The sequence below is a fragment of the Rhinolophus sinicus genome, linkage group LG04, assembly GCF_036562045.2.
Source record: "Rhinolophus sinicus isolate RSC01 linkage group LG04, ASM3656204v1, whole genome shotgun sequence".
Taxonomy (NCBI): Eukaryota; Metazoa; Chordata; class Mammalia; order Chiroptera; family Rhinolophidae; genus Rhinolophus; species Rhinolophus sinicus.
The window spans coordinates 128,823,539-128,848,046 of record NC_133754.1 but is presented as its reverse complement, the minus strand read 5'-3'; the positions used below and the strand labels follow the sequence as shown (position 1 = coordinate 128,848,046).

At 33.5% G+C, this 24,508-nt stretch overlaps 1 protein-coding gene across 5 annotated transcripts in view; it reads left to right on the top strand.

Annotated features, from left to right (window-relative positions):
• CCDC171 (coiled-coil domain containing 171) overlaps positions 1-24,508 on the top strand; it is a 276,992-nt gene that overhangs the window by 108,609 nt on the left and 143,875 nt on the right. For all 5 annotated transcript variants that reach the window (XM_074330354.1, XM_074330355.1, XM_019739198.2 and 2 more), the window contains 4 exons: positions 207-711; positions 1,486-1,602; positions 18,508-18,737; positions 19,212-19,394. In XM_074330354.1, coding sequence (XP_074186455.1) covers positions 207-711; positions 1,486-1,602; positions 18,508-18,737; positions 19,212-19,394 — 1,035 coding nt within the window. The remainder of the gene's footprint in view (positions 1-206; positions 712-1,485; positions 1,603-18,507; positions 18,738-19,211; positions 19,395-24,508) is intronic.

Here is a 24,508-nt window from a genome sequence, read left to right as displayed (position 1 = left end):
TTTAAAAATCAGTGTGCACATTCAGATCTAAGCTATTTGGCCCACTGTTGTTGTATCATATGTATTTTTTGGATATTTTAGAACATGGATCTTTTGAAGAAGTAGTAGTTTTGTCAGGAAACATTTTTTTCTTTCTATAAAGAGGTATTAATAAAACGCCTATTTGTTTCATGATTAAATATAGTATTTGACTTCTCTTCTTATAGAAATTTCAGGAAATTGCTGAAAAAAATATGGAAAAATTGAACCGTATTGAGAAGTCACATGAACAGTTGGTTCTTGAAAATTCACGCGTCAAAAATGTCTTATCACAGACTCAAAAGGAGCAAACATCCTTGCTGGCAGCCTGTGCATTGATGGCTGGTGCCTTATATCCTCTCTATAGCCGATCATGTGCCTTATCTACACAGAGAGATTTTCTCCAGGAGCAAGTTAACACCTTTGAGTTGTTCAAATTGGAAGTAAGAACTCTAGCCCAGGCTTTGTCAACAGTAGAGGAAAAAAAGCAAGAGGAAGCCAAGATGAAGAAAAAACCATTCAAAGGATTGATACGTGTATTCCGGAAAGGTGTTATTGCAATTTTGGCAGCAAACAGACTCAGGGTTTTAGGCCAATCATGTGCCTCTCTTTTTACCTGGATGGAAAGTTTCAAAGAAGGCATAGGCATGTTAGTGTGTACAGGAGAGCCGAAAGACAAACATAAATTTCCAAGTAAGACAAATTGTGCTTTTAAAATTCTAAGTTGAATATAAGTGACGTACAATGTGAATATGTTTTGCCATTACGCAAAAACTTAAAAAAAATCATTTAATATATTAAGTCATGTAACATAATCCCATGCGTATATAAATACATATGTATGTATAAATGTATATTTATGTATAAATTAGGTTTTGATTTTTTGTTTTAAACATTAAAGTATAAAGAAAGTAGCAAATATATGTAATTTCAACGTTGTCTGGCTTTATTATATTTGAATGATCTTTTCACAGTAGAGTGAAGAGTTTATAGAGCAATTTTTCAATTAAGTTAATCCAGAGACTGCCCTATTTAAAATTAAATATCAGTATAATTTATTTTCACTTTCTATGAATCAGTATAAAATGATCAGAGTTAAAAATCTATTGAAGAACTCAGTGGAAATGAAACAAATATAAATGAGACATATATAACATTTTTTGAATGCTATCCTAAGGAAACAATGATTTCAATTTTTAACATCAAGCTCTTAAGTAATGTAAGTAGAACTAAAGAAAATTTCCTTCTCTCTCTTTTTTGATGTCCAATGACAGTTAACAGTCAAATATATAAATAAATAGTCAATCAAATCTAACATTTCTTGTAGACTTTTCTGCATCAGGCAAAGTTCTGTCTTCAACTTTTGATCTATTTCTTAAATAGTTAAACATTACTATGAATTTTAAACATGGATTTTAATAAATTTTTGTAGCATTGCATAATGGATTTTTTTTTCAACTTTTGCAGAACATCAAAAGGAGCAGTTACGTTGTTTGCAAGCGCTCAGTTGGCTCACCAGTTCTGACCTTCTTGCTGCAATAATCACTTCTATGGCTGAGTTACAGGAAGTCATTACTAAAACAGGTATGATTCCCTCTTTTATGTTCTTGCAAAATTCATTTAAAAGTAAATGTCCAGAAAAGCTTTATGGTACAAATTCTAATAAACCATCTAGGAAGAAAATACATTTGTTATCATCTTTCTTTTATTCAGGTGCAGAGACATTGTTAAATCTATATTTAATGATGTAGGGAATTAATGTAAATGTTGATGGGTAATTTTGTCTTTATGGGGAAATTAAATGACATTTCTTGGTGAATATATCCACCTTATTTTTTTTTTCCTTTGTGATCTGATTTTCCTATGGAAAGCTCATAATTAGCTTTTTTATTAAGTAAAACTGGTAATGTTCTTTCCAATGTTTTAGTCTTTCTTCATTTCTATTTCTGGCTATAAATTTTAGAACTTTGAGTAATAACTAAGCCAGTAGAAAATTTTCCTCTCTCATTTGGTAATGTGTTTTTATTTTTTCTAATTAATTTTAAGTAGAGTTAACTTGAATTGCCTATTCCTTTCCACCAGGTGTGGAACGACCTATAATTTGTGATTTCGAAAGGTCTAAAATTCAAGTTTATTTTTTCATGACTGAGATAACATGATGTGTTTAGGTGAAAAGTTCAGTGAAAGCTAATTTCTCTATGCTAGGAAAATAACATACTGTTACCTACTGGTTAAGTTATGTCATTGGACTAATAATTATTGTCATTTCAGACACATTAATACCACAAATAGTATAATGCACTTGTTAATAGTTGCCTGCTTGATGAAATGTTGTAAGCATTAATGAAATAATTTGGGATGTAATTTAATTATCTAGATAGCTCTGCTTTGTAAATACACGTCATTCATTGTGATTTCAAATATCTAAACCTAAGCTTTTGTAGAAGGAAATTTATGATTCAAAGGTTGTTTTTTGCATTGTGGTCATTGATATTGGTAAGCAATATGCGTGTTTAATGGATTGGCAAAATCTCAACATATTGGGTTAGGAGTCTGAAATAAAAGTCTAAATAAATGTATTTTAAGAACGGTGGTATTATAACTTCAAAGAAAAACTGTAACATTCTTGAAAGAACTTATTAAAAGTTTTGGATTTATTTTAATAAACAGATGATTTGTGTTAGCCATATTTTTTGTGGGTATGTGGACACTTAAAAGTAGGTTGATTTCTTAAGCTGTAATCTTGTTTTAATGTTATTCTATACTATTACTTTGTTGGATGTGTTTTCCTCTGATTTCCATGTTATATATACTTTAGGAGATAAAAGAAAAATATGTGACTTGGTCTGGCCCTCTAGAAAATATGCACAATGGTTATAGAACAAGAATGACAACTCATGAACAATGTTAGGCAAACTGTAGTCAAAGATTGGGTTGGGCAGTATAGGCTTTGAACGTAGGAATCCATAGAAGATGTATTGCAATATGGGCATATGACTGTTGGGGACGTTTCAGGGGGAGCTGGTAATTTAGTTGGGCCTAGAATGATAGTAAGTTAGAGAGGAGAGATGGCATTCAGATGAAGGGCAAGGTTTAAGCAGAGATGCGGAGGTGGGAATAAGCACAGAATGGGAAGAAGGGACATGAAAGAGATGAGAATGGAAATCCACGCCTAGCAGACCTGGCTTATAGATGGTGATTACTAAAATGTAATAACTATATTAGGGATTTGTGGGAGAAAGTTTGGATTATTGACATGGGATTAGATTGTAGAAGTTTTATGAAAGTAGGCAGTGATCCCTGCCCTCAGCACATTTTCCAAAAGTGGCCCCTTGTAACATTTTTAAGTTAAAATATTGACACTATGGTTATTGAAACCCTGATAAAAATAGGTGTAGCTAAGACCTATCAAGTATAAGGTAGACCAAGAGTGGTGTCTCTTAAGTGCTTGCGTACTTCCAGGAACACAGCTGCCTTTGATGTTAGAACCTGGTTATGCCTCTAGTAGCTTGAAGAAATAGCAAGTTCAGGGAAACTTACTTTTAGGGGAAGCTTTAAACGTCTGTTACCTAACGAACACTACTTAAGGAAGAGAAAGTAACTTGCTTATGGGGGAGGGAGAATAATTGATGCATCAATTTCCTAAAGCGTATTGGAAGGGATGTGGTCTGGACAGGTAGATAATTGACTATTACTGGACTAGCACAGAAATAATCAGTGTGGACCTCTTCTGCAGGTGACTTAACTAGCTCGGCTTATAGAATAATTCCTTCAACATGATGAGGGGTTAATATATTATCTTTTCCAGGTTGCATGTTTTCATTTTTAAATGTATCCTAGTAGTAGAAATTTTAGATGTTTTAGCATACAGCGTGGGAACATAGTTTCAGACAGTTAAAGTATATGAAAGGTTATCAACAGATAATAATGAGGGTAATAAATGTAAAGCCATAGCAGCTTATATAGTCACGTTGAGTTTATAATTTAAGTGTGTGAATAACCTAAGTAGGTAAGCATTATTGTATAGTAGAAAGAGCACTAGCTTTGGACAAGGCAGATTTGATTTTGTGTCTAGCTCTGTTAGTTATTAGTGGTGTGAAATTGGGCAAGTTACTTAACTTTACTGGGCCACGGACTCTATCCATTAATGGAGATGGCGTCATCTTCCTGGTTGTTACGAGGGTTTAATAAGATAATTTTGTTAAAATTTTGTACAGTACCTGACATAGATGGGTGCTAAAAAAATTGTTCCCTACCACGCATCTCACCATGAAAGTAGTACATAACATGAAAGAATAGACACTAGGTGTCTACCTGTACACATTTTTAGTCTATTCATTATTAATTTTCTATTCTAAAATTGCTCAAGTGCTCTATAGTGGTGGTAACCCAGTGTAGGGTTAAGTAAGGATTCTGCCTCACTTTCAATACTGGTTCTGACTAGCTGTGTGACATAGCAAGTTATTTAAATTCTTCATTTTATTTATTTGTTAAATGAGAATATAGTTATCACTTATAGAGGTGTTTAGAGGACTAAATGACTTAATTTGTAAAGTGCTTAATATAGTCTTTGTTTACTAGTTTGCTTACTTTTCTTAGTTTCTTACTTTTCAAATATTGGTTATTATGAAGATTTATTGCATTAACTGAATAATAAAGAACATTCATAAAAATTTGGATCCAATGAAAATACGTTTACCTTAAAATTTCAAGATAATTTACATACCTCATACAGCTCTAACTTTTTAAAATGTGGTTTTGTTATAAATAAGCATATAAAGATCAAGGAGAAATTTCTTCTTCAGAATATAGTGAAGTTATTATGTTTGGGGGCATCGCAGGATTGCTTCCTTTGTAACTAATAGAAGACCCACTTAAAGTAGCTGAATTGTATAAAATGTTTTCCTCCCAAATGATAGAAAGTTTGGACATTGGTAGAAATCCAGACTGTGTCTTTCTGCTCTGCCATCCTTAGCATCTTCATGTTTATGCCTCCTCGTTTTAAGCTGGCTACTCTGCTTTTAGGCGTCAAGATTGTGTAAGGGCAGGAAGGAAAAGGTAAGGACGTAATGTGAAGGCATTCATACATTGTTGGTGGGAAATGAAAAATGATACGGCTGCCGTGGAAAAGAGTCTAGGAATGCCTAAAAATGTTGAACAGAATTATCATATGCACCAGCAATACACTCCTAGATATATAGCCAAAAGAAATGAAAACATATATCCATATAAAAACTTGTGCATGAATGTTCATTGTAGCCTTATGCATAATAGCCAAAAAGTGGAAAAACCCAAATGTCCATCAACTGATGAATGGATAAATATCTAAATGATGAAATATTGTTCGGCCATTAAAAGGAATGATGTACAGATACATGCTGCAACATGGATGAACCTTGAAAACACTATGCTAAGTTAAAAAAAGCTACTCACAAAAGATCACATATTGTATGATTCCATTTTCAGGCATACCTCATTTTAATTGTGCCCCACTTTATTGTACTTGACATTTATTGTGCTTCTTTTTTTTTTTTTTTTTTTTTAACAAATTGAAGGTTTGTGAGAACCCTGCATTGAGCAGTCTATTGGCACCGTTTTTCCAACAGCATTTGCTTACTTTGTGTCTCTGTGTCACGTTTTGGTAATTCTTGCAATATTTCAAACTTTTTCATTCTTGTTATATTTGTTGTGGTGACTTGTGATCAGTGGTCTTTGTTGTTACTATTGTAATTGTTTTGAGGTGCCACAAACTGCACCCGTGTACAATGGTGAACTTAGTAAATGTTGTGTGTGTTCTCACTGCTCCACTGACCAGCCCCTCCCCAGCTCTCTCCCTCTCCTTGAGCCTCCTTGCTCCCTGAGACACAGCAATTTTGAAATTAGGCCAATTTATAATCCTACAATGGCCTCTAAGTGTTAAAATGAAAGGAAGAGTTGCACGTCTCTCGTTTTAAATCAAAAGCTTAGTGAGGAAGGCAGGTCAAAAGCTGAGATAGACTGAAACCTAGGCTTCTTGGCGTCCAACAGTGAAATTGTGAATGCAAAGGAAAAGTTCCTGAAGGAAATTAAAAGTGGGGAACAGACAATGTGATATATAGATGATGCATTACAGAATTGTACATCTGAAATCCATGTAACTTTACTAACAATTGTCACCCCAATAAACTTTAATTAAAAAAAATTAAAAGTGTTACTCCAGTGAACACAGGAATGACAAGAAAGTGAAACCAGCCTATTGCTGATACAGAGAAAGTTTTACTGGTCTGGATAGAAGGTCAAACCAACAACAACATTGCCTTAAGCCAAAACCTAATCCAGAGCAAGGCCCTAAATCTCCTCAATTCTATGAAGGCTGAGAGAGGTGAGGAAACTGCAGAAGTTTGAAGTTAGCAGAGGTTGATTCATGAGGCTTAAGGAGAGAAGACATCTCATAACATAAATGTGCAAAGTGAAGCAGCAAGTGCTGATGGAGAAGCTGCAGCAAGTTGTCCAGAAGAGCTAGCTATGATAACCAATGAAGATGGCTACACGAAGCAGCAGCTTTTCAATGTATCTGAAACAGCCTTATACTAGAAGAAGATGCCATCTAGAACTTTCATAGCTAGAGAGGAGAAGTTAATGCCTGGTTTCAAAGGCTTCACAGGGCAGGCTCACTGTATTGTTAGAGCCTAATGCAGCTGGTGACTTTAAGTGGAAGCCAATGCTTGTTTACCATTCCAAAAGTCCTAGGGCCCTTAAGAATTATGCTTAATCTACTCTGCCTGTGCTTCAGAAATGGAACAACAAAGCCTGAATGATAGCACATCTGTTACAACATGGTTTACTGAATATTTTAAGCCAACTGTTGAGACCTACTGCTCAGAAAAAAAGATTTCTTTCAAAATATTACTGCTCTTGACAATGTACCTGGCTACCCCAGAGCTCTGATGGAGATGTACATAAGATTAATGGTGTTTTCTTTACCTGCTAACACCACATCCATTCTGCAGCCCATGATTCAAGGAGTAATTTCAACTTTCAAAACTTATTATTCAAGAAATATATTTCGTAAAGCTATAGCTGTCATAGTTGTGATTCCTCTGATGGATCTGGGCCAAAGTAAATTGAAAACCTTTTGGAAATGATTCACCATTCTAGATACTGTAAAGAACACTCATGATTCGTGGGAGGAAATCAGATGTCAACATTAACAGGAGTTTGGAAGAAGCTGATTCCAACCCTCATGGATGACTTTGAGGGGTTCAAGACTTCAGTGGAGGAAATAACTACAGATTGGAAATAGCAAGAGAACTAGAATTAGAAGTGGAGGCTGAAGATGTGATTAAACTGCTGCAATCCAATGATAAAACGTTAAAAGATGAGGAGTTGCTTCTTATGGATGAGCAAAGAAAGTGGTTTCTTGAGATGGAATCTACTTGTGGTGAAGATGTGAAGATTGTTGAACTGGCAACAAAGGATTTAGAATATTACACAAACTTAGTTGATAGAGCAGAAGCAGGGTTCTGCTGTGGGTAAGATGCTATCAGAGAGCATCACATATTGTAGAGAAATCATTCATGAAAGTCACAAGTTAATCAATGCAGCAAACTTCATTGTTGTCTTATTTAAAAAAATGGCCACAGCCACCCCACCATTTGCAACCACTACTCTGGTGAGTCAACAGCCATCAACATTGAGGCAAGAGCCACCACCAGCAAAAAGAATATGCCTCATTGCAGGGTCAGATGATGGTTCAAATTTTTTAGCAATAAGGTATTTTTAAATTAAGGTATGTTTTTAGACATGATGCTACTGCATAATTAATAGACTACAATATGGTATAAACATAACTTTTATATGCACTGGAATACCAAAAAATTTGTGTGACTCACTTTTTTGGTGATATTTGCTTTATTGAGGTGGTCTTGAACCAAACCCATGTATCTCTAAGGGATGCCTGTATTTAAAATGTGCAGATTAGACAAATCTAGAGACAGAAAGTAGATAAGTGGTTGCCTAAGGCTGGGTAGGTTGTTGGAGGTTATGGGAAGTAACTGCTAATGTATATGGAGTTTCTTTTTGGGGTGACTGAAATGTTATAAAGTTGTGATGATGGTTGCACAACTCTGTGAATATATTAAAAACCATTGATTTGTACACTTTAAGTGGGTGAATTGTATTATATGTGAATTATGTATCAAGAAAGTTGTTAAAAATATGAAGTCATGTGGCTGCTGAATATATCCCTTTGTACCATGAGGCAAAAGCTTTCCCAAAAACATTCCCACCCTCAGAAGGCTTCTGCTATTGTTTCATTGGCTTAAACTGGATCACACACTTATCCTTAACTGGCTGGCTGGAATTGGCAAAAGAGAAGGAAGAGTTTATGGGTGGAATGGATCAGCTAATCAACAATGTCTGCAATAGAGAGGATTCAGATTTCAAAAAACCAATTACCTCCACATCTACTGCCTCAGTTTTAAAAATGGTCAATTTAGAAAACTTGAAAAAAAAAGAATCAGATAACAATAACAAAAATAAAAATAGTTTCCTATCATACAGGCATAGTTAACTATTAAAATTTGTGTATGTTATTCTAATCTATTTTATCCCTTTATCTCTCTCTGTCTCCCTATCTACCCACTTTTCCTCCCTCCCCCTTCCTACCGTCCATCCTGCCACCCACGAATCCATCCACTAACAGACTAGCAAATGTTATAAATTATATCATAAGCTACATACTGTTTTATATTTGCATTTAAAAATTATTTTGAAATAACCTTAAACTTGTAGAAAAGTTGCAAGTACACAACAGAGAAGTCCTTTTTTTTCTGAATGATTTGAGATCAAGTTGCTGAAATGATGCCCCATTACTCATATTTTAGTGTGCATTTCTGAGACATCCTTGTACATAATCAGAGTGTACTGGTCAGCATCAGAAAACATTACCCATGTTTCCCCGAAAATAAGACCTAGCCAGACCATTAGCTCTAATGCGTCTTTTGGAGCAAAAATTAATATAAGACTTGGCATTATATTATTATATTGTATTATATTATATTATATTGTATTATATTACATTATTATATAAGACTGGGTCGTATATTATAGTAAAATAAGACCGGGTCTTATATTAATTTTTGCTCCAAAAGACGCATTAGAGCTGATGGTCCGGCTAGGTCATACTTTTGGGGAAACACGGTACTACCATTCAGACCCCATTCTATTTAACCTAGGTGTGCCAACCATGTCTTTTGTAGTGAAAGCATCTGGTTTAGAAACATGCATTTAGTCATGTTACTTTAGCCTTCCTCTGCATGGAAGAGTTCCTCAGTTTTTCCTTGACTATCATGACCTTGAAGATTACAGGCCAATTATTTGTAGACTATCCCTCAATTTTGACTTCTTGGATGTTTCCTCAAGATAAGGTTCAGCTTAAGCATTTTTGGCAAGAATATCACAGAAGTGATTCTGTGCTTTGCTTATGATATACTATCATGACTTTAGTTTAAAAAAGTCATTGTTGGAGGATTTTTCGCCATTTATATTAGTCTTCTAGAGAATGATTCTTTAATGTCTGGGTAATATTTATCAGTTGTGCATTCCTTAATTTATTTGACTAATTCGCAGTAAGGTGTTTTTATCATACCACAGGTATCTGGGATATCAGTTTAACTTTGATTTGTAATTGATTCATTATCTCTCGAATCATCTAATATTATGAGCAATATCTTGATTCTTTCAACCATGTATGACACTAAAATGGCAAAATCTTGGGAAAGTCTTTTTAGGAAATCTAAAAATTCTAAAATGAAAGAAAATATTTCTTAGAACTGTTTTGTCTTCTATCGATCTTTCTGTCTTTTTGAAGAACTTGCTGAAAAAACATTTTACATGTCAGGACTACATATTGATAGCATCATTGGCACTTTTTCTTTTTAGCTGCAGGAAAACTGGTACATGTATGCCGATACCAAGTAGTTGTTTTTAATATATTAAATAGTAACTGTATTGCTTGTATTATCTTTGCTTTAAGGTTAAAAACAAAAAGTCAGTAAATTACTCTTTTTAAAAATTAGGTGCTTATATTTTTATAATTCTGAATTATGCACATACTATTAACTATTGAGGAGGGAGAATTTAAAAAGTATGTAGGAGAGAAAGTTAAACATGTTGGATATGTAGAGTATAAATTAAGAATTTTGACTCTAGAGTTGAGTCTGGGTTACATTACTTACTATATGTGTAACATTGGGGAAATTACTTAATTCCTTTCCAGCCTCAATATCTTCGTATGTAAAATTTGGCTAAGAAAATTTCCCTCCCATAGGGTTATTAGGAGTAAATGTAACCTGCTTAACCCTTGTATATGTAATTGTCCAGTAAATGTTTGTTGTTTTGTCTCTTTGTGTACTGATGTCTCAAGTGAGCTGGTGTATTACTTTAAACCTTTTCATGAATCTAGAATTTCAATATGGTGGCTTGATTTCACTTCTCAGAAAGTGCTTAAGGTGGTTGTCCCTGCTACCTTCTTAAACTTTGACGGTGTGTTTATAGACAGTGGGCAAAGACCCCAGTTGCCATAATGCCTCTGTAAATGCTGGACAGGTGGCAGCCTTCCTGCTTTCATTAAAGTGTTTGCCCACTTGAGATAAATTACCTCTTCCAGGTATCCAAATGGTGCGCCTGCGAGAGATCATTTACCTCAAACAGGGGAGAATGTTACTTCTACTGAAGGGCTGGGATATCAATCATTATGGGAATGGACTAAAGAACCCTTTCAATAGCTGAATATTTTCAAATGAATGGTCCAGACTGAATTTCTCAAGATAGAAACAAATGTGCCGATCCTATTTGCTTTGCAATATCTCTGAACAAATACAGAAGAAAATGGATATGAGTAGAATGTTAATACATTTTGTCACACATTTAAATTATAATTGAATCTTCATTATCTAAAAGATGACCCAAATATACATACCCCTGCTATTACTACTCAGAACTTTCTTTCATTTGAGCTAACTTTCTAGAGGTCATAGCAACTCTTTTAGGCAAAACTCAGAAATCTAGGTTGTATTCAGCATAACACTGAGGTTTTACTCTTAGAAGTTCAAAGCAGTAAGTAAAGATATTTGTATTAACAAGTAGTTATTGGTATATATTTATAAGCTTTAAGGCCTTATTTAATCCTAACAAATAATAAAAAAGAGCTTCGCTAGTCCAGGTGTGATGTGTGGAACAACAGTGTTAGCATTAACTGGGAAAGTATTAGAAATGCATAATCTCAGACTCCACTCCAGAGCTACTCAATTAGAATCTGCATTTTAACAAGACCCTCAGATGATTTACATGCACAGTAAAGTTTGAGAAGAAATAACTTGGAGGATTTTGTTACTTATATAAAACTTCATTCATATCTGAAATTGAAATGATACAATCGACCATGTATCATTTCTGGTACTTTAGGTACTAGTGTCTGTTTTGGGAAGCCACATTAATTTATTGAATTTTATTTTGTGATTTTCTTTTTTGTTATTGCATTTGTATTTTAAAATGTTTTTTACTCTTTTATTATGAGAATTTTCAAGCATATAGAAAATTTGAAAGAATTTTACACTGAACACATATTTGGGTTTTTAAATTAAAATTTATTTTCCTATCATAATTTTTAAGAATGATTTTTGAATGGAGAATTTATCCCTGGAACTGTTCATGACTATGTAAAATTCCAATGTCATAGCATAGCATCAGTTTAAAGCATGGATTCACAATCCTTTTTCTTTCTGATATAAATTGTATTAAATATGTTGACCTAGTCAAAGATGAACTCACTGACTTTAGGGCAGAAACTTACCACAGTAGGTTTTGAATTTAAAAGCCTTTGTGGAATTCTGGTATTTTTTGAGAGAAGTCTACCTTTACCTTATAAAGTGAACCATAGAAACTTTAATTATATTTGCAGCAGTGCATATATGTAGGTCAGGATTTTTATCACTTTTGAATGGGAAAAAAATTTGATTTCCAACATGACCTATATGATGCCTTCTTGAAGATCACTTTATAGATCAATGTTCTTAGTTTGGCTAAGCAACAACTTTCACCATACTATGTCTTTTAAAAAATTAATTTTAATTAGTATGTGTTGTAAATGTATTCTCTTATATTTACTACATTGATAAACTTAAAATGTTTGGTAACTGCATTTCAATAAAATTTGCTTTCTTTGTAATCCTACATATTTTGATTTATGTATTTAAAAGTACTCTGAGAAGGGGGATCCATAGGATCCACCAGACTGCCAAAGAAATCCATAGCACAAAAATGACCAAGAGCCCCTGCTTTAGATAATCATTCCCCCAAATATCATTTGAGTCAAAATATGTTTTTGGAAAAGTCCTATTATTGAGCATTTATATCTATAGTATTATTTATAAATAATACTGATAGAAAAAAGAGCTAATGATTTTTTTAAATTAAAGTTTATTGGGGTGACAATGGTTAGTAAAGTTGCATAGATTTCAAGTGTACAATTCTGTAATACATCATTTATATATCACATTGTGTGTTCACCATCCAGAGTCAGTTCTCCTTCCATCACCATATGTTTCATCCCGTTTACCCTCATCTACCACCCCTCTCGCTCCTTATCCTCTGGTAACCACTAAACTATTATCTATGTCTATGAGTGTGTGTGTGTTTGCTTGTCCTGCTCCTTTTTTGCTTTCAGTTTTATATGTGCTCCGATGTTCATTGCAACTTTATTTACGGTGGCCAAGACATGGAAACAACCAGTGTCCTTTGATAGATGATTGGATAAAGACGTGGTATATATACGCAATGGAATACTATCCTGCCATAAGAAAAGATGAAATAGTGCCATTTGCGACAGCATGGATGGATCTTGAGATTATTATGCTAAGAGAACTAAATCAGACAGAAAAAGTTGAGAACCATATGATTTCACTGATCTGTGGGATATAAAACTGAAAGCAACAAAAAAGATCTATTGATTCTTAATCATTGTTTTAAGTCCCCATCCCCTTTGTCTAACCCAATGCCTGTATACATATGAGCCACTCTATAGCTAGCAGTTGAATGAATGAATGAGGAAGACAGTGTGTATAGTGCTTTTAAAAATAGTTTTATTGTTTCTATAAAAGTGCTATGCTTGGTGTAAGAACTTCACACTGTACAGAAACCTGAACAGAAGGTTTAAAGGAATAAAAATCACCCAAAAGGCCATGCCTAATCATTCTTAACCCTTTAATGATGATTTCCACAAATCTCCCATAAGTGTGTACAAACATGTATACACACAAACACAGGTGTGGGAATAATGCCTCATTGTAGTTTTATACTACTCAATGGAAAATAAATGTCTTTCCATGTCAATAAAGTAGGTGTACATGATTAGTTGTATTTGGTCACATACTGTTCCAGTGGTTGTGTGTGTCTGTGTGTGCATATATTACCTCATTGCTGAATATCACTACGGTCACCTTCGAAGTACTCACCTTGGGAAACTGCACTGACGCCAGCACCTAGTTCACCCTTCGAAGAAATTTTGGAACTCTTTTTCTGGAATGGCCATTATGGCTGTCATTGTATTACCTTGATGTCCTGAATGTCATCAAAACGTCTTTCTTTCAATATTTCTTTTATCTTCAGGTAAAGAAAGAAGTCATTGGGGGCCAGATCAAGTGAGTAGGGAGGGTGTTCCAATAGAGTTATTTGTTTACTGGCTAAAAACTCCCTCACAGACAGTGCCATGTGAGCTGGTGCATTGTCATGATGCAAGAGCCATGAATTGTTGGCAAAAAGTTTAGGTTGTCTAACTTTTTCACTCAGCCTTTTCAGCATTTCCAAATAGTAAACTTGGTTTACTGTTTGTCTAGTTGGTACAAATTCATAATGAATAATCTCTCTGATATCAAAAAAGGTTAGCAACATCGTTGCAACAAGTTTACGAGCTTAATTGTCAGACCTGTGTATATACACACACACTATAGTTTACTCTGTGAATTCCCAATTGATGGATATTGGTGTTTTTCTTATTTTTTCACTATTTTAAGAAATACTGTAATAAACTATGTGTAATCAACATGTTTGTGCATAAAATTATTTTACACTTGAACAGTTGTTTCCTTGGCTAAAATCCTGAAAATGAGTTTGCATATTTTACATTTGGAAAGTATTGCCAGTCTGCCTTTCATAAAAGTTGATTTACATTACACTCCCATGAACAGTATTAAGAGTTCTGGTTTCTTCATAATTCCTTTGGTACATGAAGTTTTGACAGTCTTTTTTATCTTCATCAATTTTAAAGGCAAAAGAAACTATTATTACTTTATTTTTGATTATTTGGTTGCATATCTTTATTTGTTTTACACCCATTTATATTCTTTTAGAAATTATCTCATTATGTTCATATATGGGGGTGTTTGTTTATTTCTTCTGGAATTAGAAGAACTCCCTGTGTATCATCACCCATATTAACACTTTGCTATATGTAACATAAATGTTTTTCTGGTTTGTATTTTAATTTGTGTATTTTAATTTTTATGTGGAGAAAATTGTTAAACATTTACTTTATGGATTTTCTTTTGATGATGTATTTAGAAAGGCTAGCCTTACCTCAAGGTTGTATTGCTCATATTTTAGTCTAGTATTTTCAATTTGTATATTAAATCTTGGTCTTATATAGAATTATTTTTGGTATAAATAGTGAGAAATGGTTAAGATTTATTTGTGTCCAGATGACCAGCTGGTCTCAATACTTTTCAATTCAATCATTCATTTTTCCCTACTAAATTAAAATATAGCATTTAGTATATATTAAATTAATACATATACTAACATCTGTTTCCTGTCTCTCCAGCCTATTAGTCTCCCTATGTCCTCTATCATACTGATGTTTTCATCAGTATGATGTTTTATCTTAATGTTTTAAAACATATATCGTGATGTTTTAAAATATGGTAAGACAAATTATCTCATTACTTTTCAAATAGGATTTTGGACTATTTTTATAGGATTTATATTTTATTTTTAAAAATTTTAGATGGAACACTACTTTGAAGCAAACGTCTCATCATGATGATTAGGTCCTATGTATGAATACTGATATCTACATTCATATTTCTGAAATTATTAGCTATTTGGAGATACAAGCATTGTTTTTGCTCAGTGGAATGCTTTGAGATTGTGATGTGTTGGTTTCACTTAAAAGGAGTTGCTATAGAAGGGATAATGGTGAAGGATGTTCTTGGAAAACTAAGCAGGGATCAGCTCATGTCGGGTCGTATGAGCATGTTTTAAGGAATTTGAAATTTATTCTTAGAAGTGAAGAGAGTCATTGAGAATTAAAAGCAAGGGTTGTGACAAGATCCTATTTGTGTTTTAGAAGTCACTTTATCTACAGTGGAGGATGGACTGAAGAGGGGAAAGAGTGGAGAAGAGTAGGGAGACTCTTGTAAGAATATAGGTGAGATAAGGCCATGATCACTGAAAACATTGAATAGATGGGAGAAATATTAAGAACAGGATGTAGGGAGATAGATGGTAATGGAAATGTCAGGGATGTTAACATGTTTCCAAGTATGTAGATCTGAGTCGGAATTTAATGCAGTCAACATGATTAACATTTCTAACATTGTTAACATTATTAATTATATTACTAATTATTATTAATATTACATTCATGACTAACATCATTAAATTAAATAATTAAACAATCACATATTTACATACATATTAATTAAATAATTGCTCATTTACCCTCTCTTTTCATTAAAGGAGTATTTGTCAATTTTTCAGGGTGTGAAGGCTCCATTTTAATAAGAAAACATTGTAGACTCCTCTCTCCCCACATAATAGTTGTATTTTTAGTAGCAGTGGACTTCTGTAATGTTTTAATGGGCTTTTAATTTTATTACTCACAATATCATGAGCATATATTATTCATACTGTATATGTTTTTTAGGGTTTAATGAAGATAAAAATGGCAATAGCTGTTGTAGTTATAAGTGGTGAAATGCTTGTAATAACTTTTCAGCTTCCCCTCTCATACCCTGAGATCTGTAGCCTGCATGTTTAGATCTACTGGTTGACACAATTCTTTATGAATTTGTTTTAAAGTTTTAATCTTAGATGTAAGATATTGCCCCTTCTGTTGGAAAAAGTAAAGGCAGAACATAGGGTTCTCTTCTTTCTTGAAAGACACGTGCTATTGAATAGGGGAAAGTGATTAACAAATGTTTACATAAACAAGAATTTGTTAAATGTAACATGTCAACCATTTAGAGTCTAGACAAGTTTTGACACGAAAAACTTTAGTGACCTCTTTTCTTTTTTTCTGTACCACTATACAAATAATTCTACAACTATGTCACTAGAGGAATTTTTTTTCGTTTAATATTGAGTTAATTGTACTCTATACTCTATAATGTGAATTATATTGTAAAACACTTCTTACTCATCAAAGCATAAGTTATTTAGTGTTCTTTTTGTAATTCATGGAGAGTCAGCAGTCAAGGAACTTACATGCCTCTTTCCCACATCTTACAAATTCAGAAGAATACCTTATAGATTTATACTGTCACTTAATTTTACCTTTCAGAGTGGTTAGTGTCTACAAAAACACATTTCTGTGATATAGTAAAAAAATGCACTACTCATTAATATTTCATCGTAGTTGATTTTTGCTTTTACTGGCTCTTTTTGACGATTTAATTACTTTTATATTCCTGAAAATTTCTTAAAACAAGGAGCTTTTATCCTGTTATTTAAAAACAATAACTTTGGACATACCATAAAAGTTAACATTAATTAATTTATCTTGCTATTATTGAATGCATCATAATATTCAGCATTGTTGCAGCTGCTATGGAAGTAAAAAAGAAATATAAATAATCAAACAAACATATAATAACATATGCTAGGCTGGCACAGTGAAGTTAAAAAGAGTTCACTAAGATGAAAAAAAAACAACACAGTTAAGGAGTTGCAAACCAGTTGGAGAAACAGGGAATACATATATTAGGCTTTGGAATAATGTGTTATATTGAAAGTTATGGGTAAAGTAAATTTTACTGTTTGTTGATTTCTTCAACAGCAACTTATTAAATGTGTAGTAATTCTTTTAACTCAGTGTTCTGCATTATATGTTGATTGGCATATAAAGCTACTAAATTCTTTTTTATTCATTATTTATTTAAGGAATCTGATAATGAAGGATCTGTGTATTTTAATTATACCTGGTCTGTCTTCTGTCCATGGGATTCTCAGAGAGTATGTTTATGAGAGGCATATAGAATTAAACTTATATTACCTGTGTTATATTCTTGGAAGTCAGTGCATCAGTAAGTGATAGAAATCAATTCTAAATGGAAGATACTATGCTTTTGTCCAATTAATTTCTATTTTATGTGTAACTTCTAAGCAATATGATTTTCAAATTCTGACTGCTGCACAAATTTAAAAATTTACCTTTCATTCATTGAGGAATAAAAGAAATAAAACGAGGCCCAAATTTTTGAACATAGGACTTCTGTGAAATGGTTCTTTATGACAGAAAACACTGTTCGATTGCCTTCTCATTCAATGTTGCACTTTACTTTCAAACCATACGTATTCTTAGAATTATGAAACATTTTTCGGTTGGATGAATCAGACTACATATGTGTTTTTGTGCTTATGATGTAAAGACAAGATTTAAATTAACTTGAAAATCAGAGGATCTTGAAATGTAGAATGGTATACTGCTGAATTTAAATAATCTCTGCATGCTTGTCATTTTACGTGGGTATTATCATAAGACAAGTAATGACAGATGAAGACCTGCCTAGCAGTGGGAAAACTAAATTACACGACTTTTATTAAGGCATAAACAAACCTATTAACTATTATCTGGAATACCAATTAGTAGAAAGAGCACTGACAATTTTATTTATCAACATTAAACACAATTATTAATTACAGACCTGATGAATCTAGCCGTAAGCAAGCCATGTTGGATATGCTGGGACCTTAGGTCCATTATACGAGTATGAGAGGGATGATTACAGAAATCCTGTGGGGAAATAAGTAATTGTAGTTGTAAAATTTTAATTGCCTTGGAATAAGGCAAATTATGTTTTCTTGTCTGAGAATATAAATAGTATGACGCTAAGGTAACAAGCTTTGGTAGTTGTAAATAGAAAATGAATTTATATTATGTTTTAAAACAGAGTGTGATGATCAATTTTTAGTATTGTAGCGTTCAGTGTGAATGACATACGAGATGTACATGCAGATTTCCTTTCAATAATTGTTTAGTAGGTGAACTATTTTCTGCATTCCTTTTTTACAGTGAAAGCTAATGTAGGAGGGGACTTTTTGAATGAATTACTACAGGTAAATGGGAATTATATAATTGAGAAAATACTTTCATTGTGTTGCGATTGGAAGTATTGTTGTGAAACGAATAAGCGACAATTCACACTTTCCTGTCTTTTTTCTTTTTCTTTGAAGATCCAAATTCCAGAATGTGTGGACACTTACTAATAGGTGCTGCCAAGAATTCTTTTGCAAAACTCATGGATAAAATTAGGTTAGCAATGGAGAGTTTACCTTTGCACAGTAGCAGCAGGAGTATTACATATGTAGACAAAGATTCCCTGGTTCAGAGGCTGGCCCGTGGACTTCATAAAGTAAACACACTGGCCCTGAAATACGGACTGCGTGGTCACGTGCCCATTTTGGTATGTATAAAACTTTATTAAATAGAAACTTTAGGATTTGTGAATTTAATTCTTAATCAGATTTATTTGTAGTTTAAGTTAGTTGTACACGAATGTGCCTATGTTTCCTTTAGGTTTCATGTAATCTTTAATACAATAAATGAAAGCACTTCCAATTGGGTCCAAGTAGCAAAATACGAAAGTTCTGGCATGAGTTTTGAGCTGACCTCTATAAGAATATTGTAACAGAATTGTATGAGACATAAATGATTGTCATTTCTATTTTCTACCCATCTAGATTATTTCTTTTCTTCAGCTGTTCATTTCATGTAATCCAAATTATTGGTCACATAAAATATAAAGTTTTCACCTCTAAATTGTAGCAATAGCTGGTATTCTCTGTATAATGTAAGTTGCATTTAATTGGTGAAATGGTCATCGCTGTTTATTAGTAAGTCTGTAATTACTTCTTGTAAAACTGCTCTTGTTTAACAGAAAAGCACAGCATCATTACAGAAGCAAATATTTGGATTTACACAGAGACTGCACGCAGCAGAAGTGGAGCGCCGTGCTCTGCGCTTAGAGGTCACTGAATTCAAACGAAATGTCAATGAAATGAAAAAGGAGCTTGACAAAGCCCAGGGTCTCCAAATGCAATTAAATGAATTTAAGCACTCTGTAAGTATATGATTTAAAGAACTATGGCTTTGGTGAACTCTCCTCTGAATATTTATGTGTGTGTGTGTGTGTGTGTGTGTATACACACACACACACACACACACACACATATATATATATACCCATATATTAATATATACATATATGTGTGTGTATAGATACGTTTATTTTATTTTTGTTTGTTTTTTTCAAGTAATTCAAAAGTCCCATTAAGAATATTTCTTTTTCATCAGAACACTTCCCTTCTAAAATGCCCCAATAAGTATATATACTTCAAAGTTGCTAAGAAACTAGATCTTAAATGTTCTCACTACAAAAAAGAAATGATAACTATGTGACTCGATACTGGTGTTAGCTAATACTATGGTGGTAATCACATTGTGATACATAAATTTATCACGTTATACATCTTAAACTGCACAATGTTGTATGTTAATTATAGCTCAATTAAAAAAAGTTACGCCCAATGCTTAGGAATACTGATTCTGTGTCAGCACAACTCATAACCCTGTTAAAATGTAAACTGTGACTGATAGTGTAGACAACGATTAAGTTAGGATAGCTTAACTGCTATAGCAAATAAGCCCCCACATGTATAATAATAAATAAAGTGCTCCCAATAGAGCCAGATGTTTGGAGTGGAGGGTGGAATTTCCTCTCTTTTCATTTTATATTGAATATTTTGAGTAAATTAGATTATTTAGTATGAAATCAGGTTGCTTTTCCAAAGAAATGTTCGTTTTGTCTAACTTCCATAAAGGATTTATATGTATTATGCAAGAAAACAGAAGATAGCTGAGAAAGTGAAGGCTATTAGCCAAATAACATTAGATCAAGAATGAAATATATAAATATATGAAGCACCACAAAATACAGATATCCACGTGTTCTATTTGCAGTTGGGTTAGTTATTAACATTGTTCTTAATGTAGATATAGGAATATAGAGTTAATAGGTTACTCTACAACTTCAAAACTGTATACAACTGATGATAGCTAATATACATATGAATATAAAATTTGTTTCTTAAACCTCATGATAAGCTACTTTGAGTACCTCCTTTTTTGGGAAACCTAAATTTTTCGAGTTTTAACTTCAGTTTAAATGGATCTTTTGGTTAATTTGGAATTTGCAGTTTTAACATTTGTTGTAATGGAGATACCAGCAGATAGTAGATTAGCTATTAATCCTATGATAATGTAAATTGCTAATGTTAATTATTATTTCAAATAGCTATACCTTCAAAGGGCGAAGAGTTATAAATTAGGCAGGTCAACTAATCATGAATTATTCTTCTGATCAGAGATAAGTAATAGTTTTCTTTTTGGTGACTATCTAAAGAAAACACAGTGTTTTCCTTACTTTCTTTGGTTTTTGCTCAGAGAAGAAAAATTTATGAGCTGCTTCAGCATTTTTTTTACTAGTTTCAGGTGTACAAAACAATGTGATAGTTAGACATTTATACCCCTCACAAAGTAATAACCCCCTCCCCCAGTTTACTACCCTTCTCACATCATGTATAGCTGTTATCAACATTTTTTTCTGATTATAAAGGTATTACATGATAGTCATAAATAAAAATTAAAAAGTATAAAGAAGAAAGTTCAAATTACTTTCATCTTAACCACCCAGAACCAATCACTTTTGAAGTGTGCATGCATTTTGTTCCCTGTGTTTTTCTCTGTGTATATGTGTATATGCACGCCCTTTTGGACAGTTGTAGTTTGGGATGATTTTGCATGGAATGACTTTGCATGTGATATATTCTATCGCATATATATATATTTAGTTAAGGTACTGTTAATGTTTTCTTGTGTCATTTACTATTAATTTCACTTCAGATAAATAAATACTATTCTATCATATGGATGTATTAAAACTTGACTGTTCCTCTATTCATACATGTTTAATTTTTTCCCCAAATCTGTTTTGCCATTATACATAAATCATAAAGAGCTGTTGTGTATACTTTGTGTGTGTGTATGTGTGTGTGTGTGTGTGTGTGTGTGTGTGTGTGTACTTTTAAAAGCCAATTCCTTTGGAGTATCTCTCTCTCCTTTTGGTTTGCTTTCAACTGTATATACTAACTAAATTTTGGACATTGAGATGGCCTGCTGAAATGGAAAGAGAGGGCCATTGATGCAATTTGAGATTTAGAATATAGTCAACTATAATGAGGTTTTATCTAATAGTGGGTTTCCTGAAAAACTGGAAGATTCTTTATATACATTACTTCTTGGAATATGTATGAAGAATTCTAGGATTTCCTAGTTCATAGGAAATTCATTAGGAAAACAAGTAAACATCTTATCTTTCATTAGTTTGGAAGTAGCCAGGACTCATTTTCTAGAATCTAGAGGGGTTATAAGAGTTTGAAGAACAGTTGCTGGAAGGTGATAGAATCCTCTTGTAAGGGCTTTGGTTGAATAATTGACTTGCAGCAAACCCTAAGGCTGTGTTTCAGAAAATGTTTAGTGTGAATTACTTCCACTGAAGTGTAGAAATGAAAATTGGATTAATTAAAGTAAAATTGAGGGAATGAGATACATAATTTTTATATTTTGACACACAATTACAAGGTGTAAAGTTATAGAGTGATGATTTCTAATGTTTAGTGACATATTGGCCATGTATCAGGCCCTGACCCTAAGTACTTTAGGATGTTGATTCATTTTGTCCTCTCATATCAATAACAGCTCAATACTATTATTATCTTTATTTTACAGATGAGAAATATGGAGCACAGAGCAGCTAAGTAACTTGCCCAAAGTTGCACAGTTAGTAAGTGGAAATGACAGGATTTGAACCTTGGTAGTCAGGCTCCAAAACTCATACTTTTAACCACTTCACTATAGTGGTCAATGTTCACTGTAGTGGTTTTCACTGTAGTGGTTAACCACTTCACTGACACTGGTTAATGGCTGTATTAATGAAGAATGATTTTATTAAAAACATAATAGATGGAAAAGAAGATGCTATTTTCCTCTAAAACAAATTGGGGTGTGTGCCTTTCACTGGTTCAAGCAAAGTATGTAGGAGGAAAATAAAACAGGTTGTTTAGGTTGGTCTAAAATTGTAACAGAAAAGGAAACATCCAGCCTGCCAAAAGCTATTCAGTACTTTCATTGTTTTGGAATACCGTGTTCATCTACTGACAGTTGTTCTTCAACAGCTAACTCTCATGATCTTATTTTGGTTTATTAGCTCCATACAGCTGCTTTCACACACCATCTCTTTCTTATTTTACATTGCCACACTTGTTTGATCCTATTTGCTTGTGGAAGAGTGAACAGAATGGAGGGAGTCTCTGGGAGGGATAGATGGACAAGAGAGAGGCTAAAATTAGCTAAGTTTTTAAGAAAATGAGAAATTCTGGAGGAGTGGAAAGAGGTTCTGCAAAATGGCAGGGATCTTGATTTATAGAGGTCAAGTAGATTGCCCAGGACAGAATGGTCTGATGGCAAGGAGCGATAATTTAAAACAACCTAACCAATAGAAGGTAGAAGAAGTGCAAAAATATTTGTTCATATGACCCAGAAGAGTGCTGTGGCGTTGGGGAATAGAGGGATATTAAGAAGTTGAAATGGAGCTGGAGTGCCGAGAGGAGGTTGTCATAGTTGATATTTTGAAAGTGAAAGTTGTATTTGTAATAATAGGCAATGTGAAGAGTGAGGCACCTGTTAAGAGGGAGTAAAAAGTGTGTTCCCGAAAGTCTAAGCACTGTACAAGTGTCAGTGATGTGTTAGATACACCTTTACTAGTTGACTCTCAATAAATGAGGCAGCTCTCCTTAGTGCTTTGTGAGCTTTCTCATTACTTTGTATTAACTTAGGTTAATCATTAGGAATCTATTTTTATGCTGCACTGTTGCCTTTTGAAACTTAATCAGTATTGAGTTTCAAAGGTGTATTCCATTATATACACCTTTGAAAGGGCAAATAATAGCAAAAGACAGTTGCTTCCAGGAGGTAGCAGACCAGGTACCTGGTGCCAAAGTAAAACTGAGTACTTACATATTATAATATAGAAAGACCCATGTAATAAATTTGTCCTCAAACTTAGTTCTAGCAAAAGTTTTTTTTTTTCTATATGAGCCATATACTTGCTATTATTGGCCCAAGAGGAAATATAACTAAGCACATTTCTATTCTTTTCTCATTTGTCAGAAAACTCAGAGGTAAAGTCTACATTCAACTGTAATAATTTACCATTTTAGATGCCTAGACTCAATAGGTTTTTGGCCTCTCCTGACCCGCTAGATTTTTAAATATTTTAAATCAATTTGCTTTATATTTGTGGTTAATTATATTAATCCACCTCAAATTCTTTTTAACAATGGGGAAATTATCAATCTTAAATAGATATACATATATACACTTACTGTGATTAAGTGAATTGCATGGTTTCCTTTAATTTCCACATACATTTCTCAGGTTACCTTTTGGGAAACCTTCCTGATTTTTGTTCTTCAAGATCAAGATGTCTCTTGTTGTTTGTTGTAGCCAATTTTCAGTTGTTTAAATGGTTTGAACAGGATATAAACCAAGTGTGGTCTGCCTTGGGTTCCACACCCCTGAAAGGATGGCCCTTGTCTAGAACTGTCATTAGTTATCCCAGAGCAGAGTGCTTTGCTCTCCAGAGCAGTCACGATATTATAAAAACCATGTTATATGTTATGGTGCACAGTTTTTCTGGCAGATGTTTATATCTGAATATTCTTTCATTCAACAAATATCTCTTGAGAACCTGTTACATGGCAGGCACTCTTCTGTGTATTGGATGAGCCAGCTGAGTGAGGTCCCCACTCAGTGGAGCTCCCATCCTTCAATGGGTGGTGGCAGCCTGCAGACAGGTGATAAAAAACGTGAACAACTATATGAGATGCATTTAGATAATGATAATGACTGTGAAGAAAATAAAAGAAGATTATATGGTAATGAGAGTTGTGGTGGGATTCAGGAGGTATGGTCTGGTAAGGAGTCTCCCAGGAGGGCATGTTGACAAGGGTGGCCTGGATGGTAACATACACTGAACACAGACTTTTAGGGAATCATTGAAAAGCACAGGAACTTGTTAAAAGCTTTCATTGCAAAAACCGCAGTTACTTTTGCACC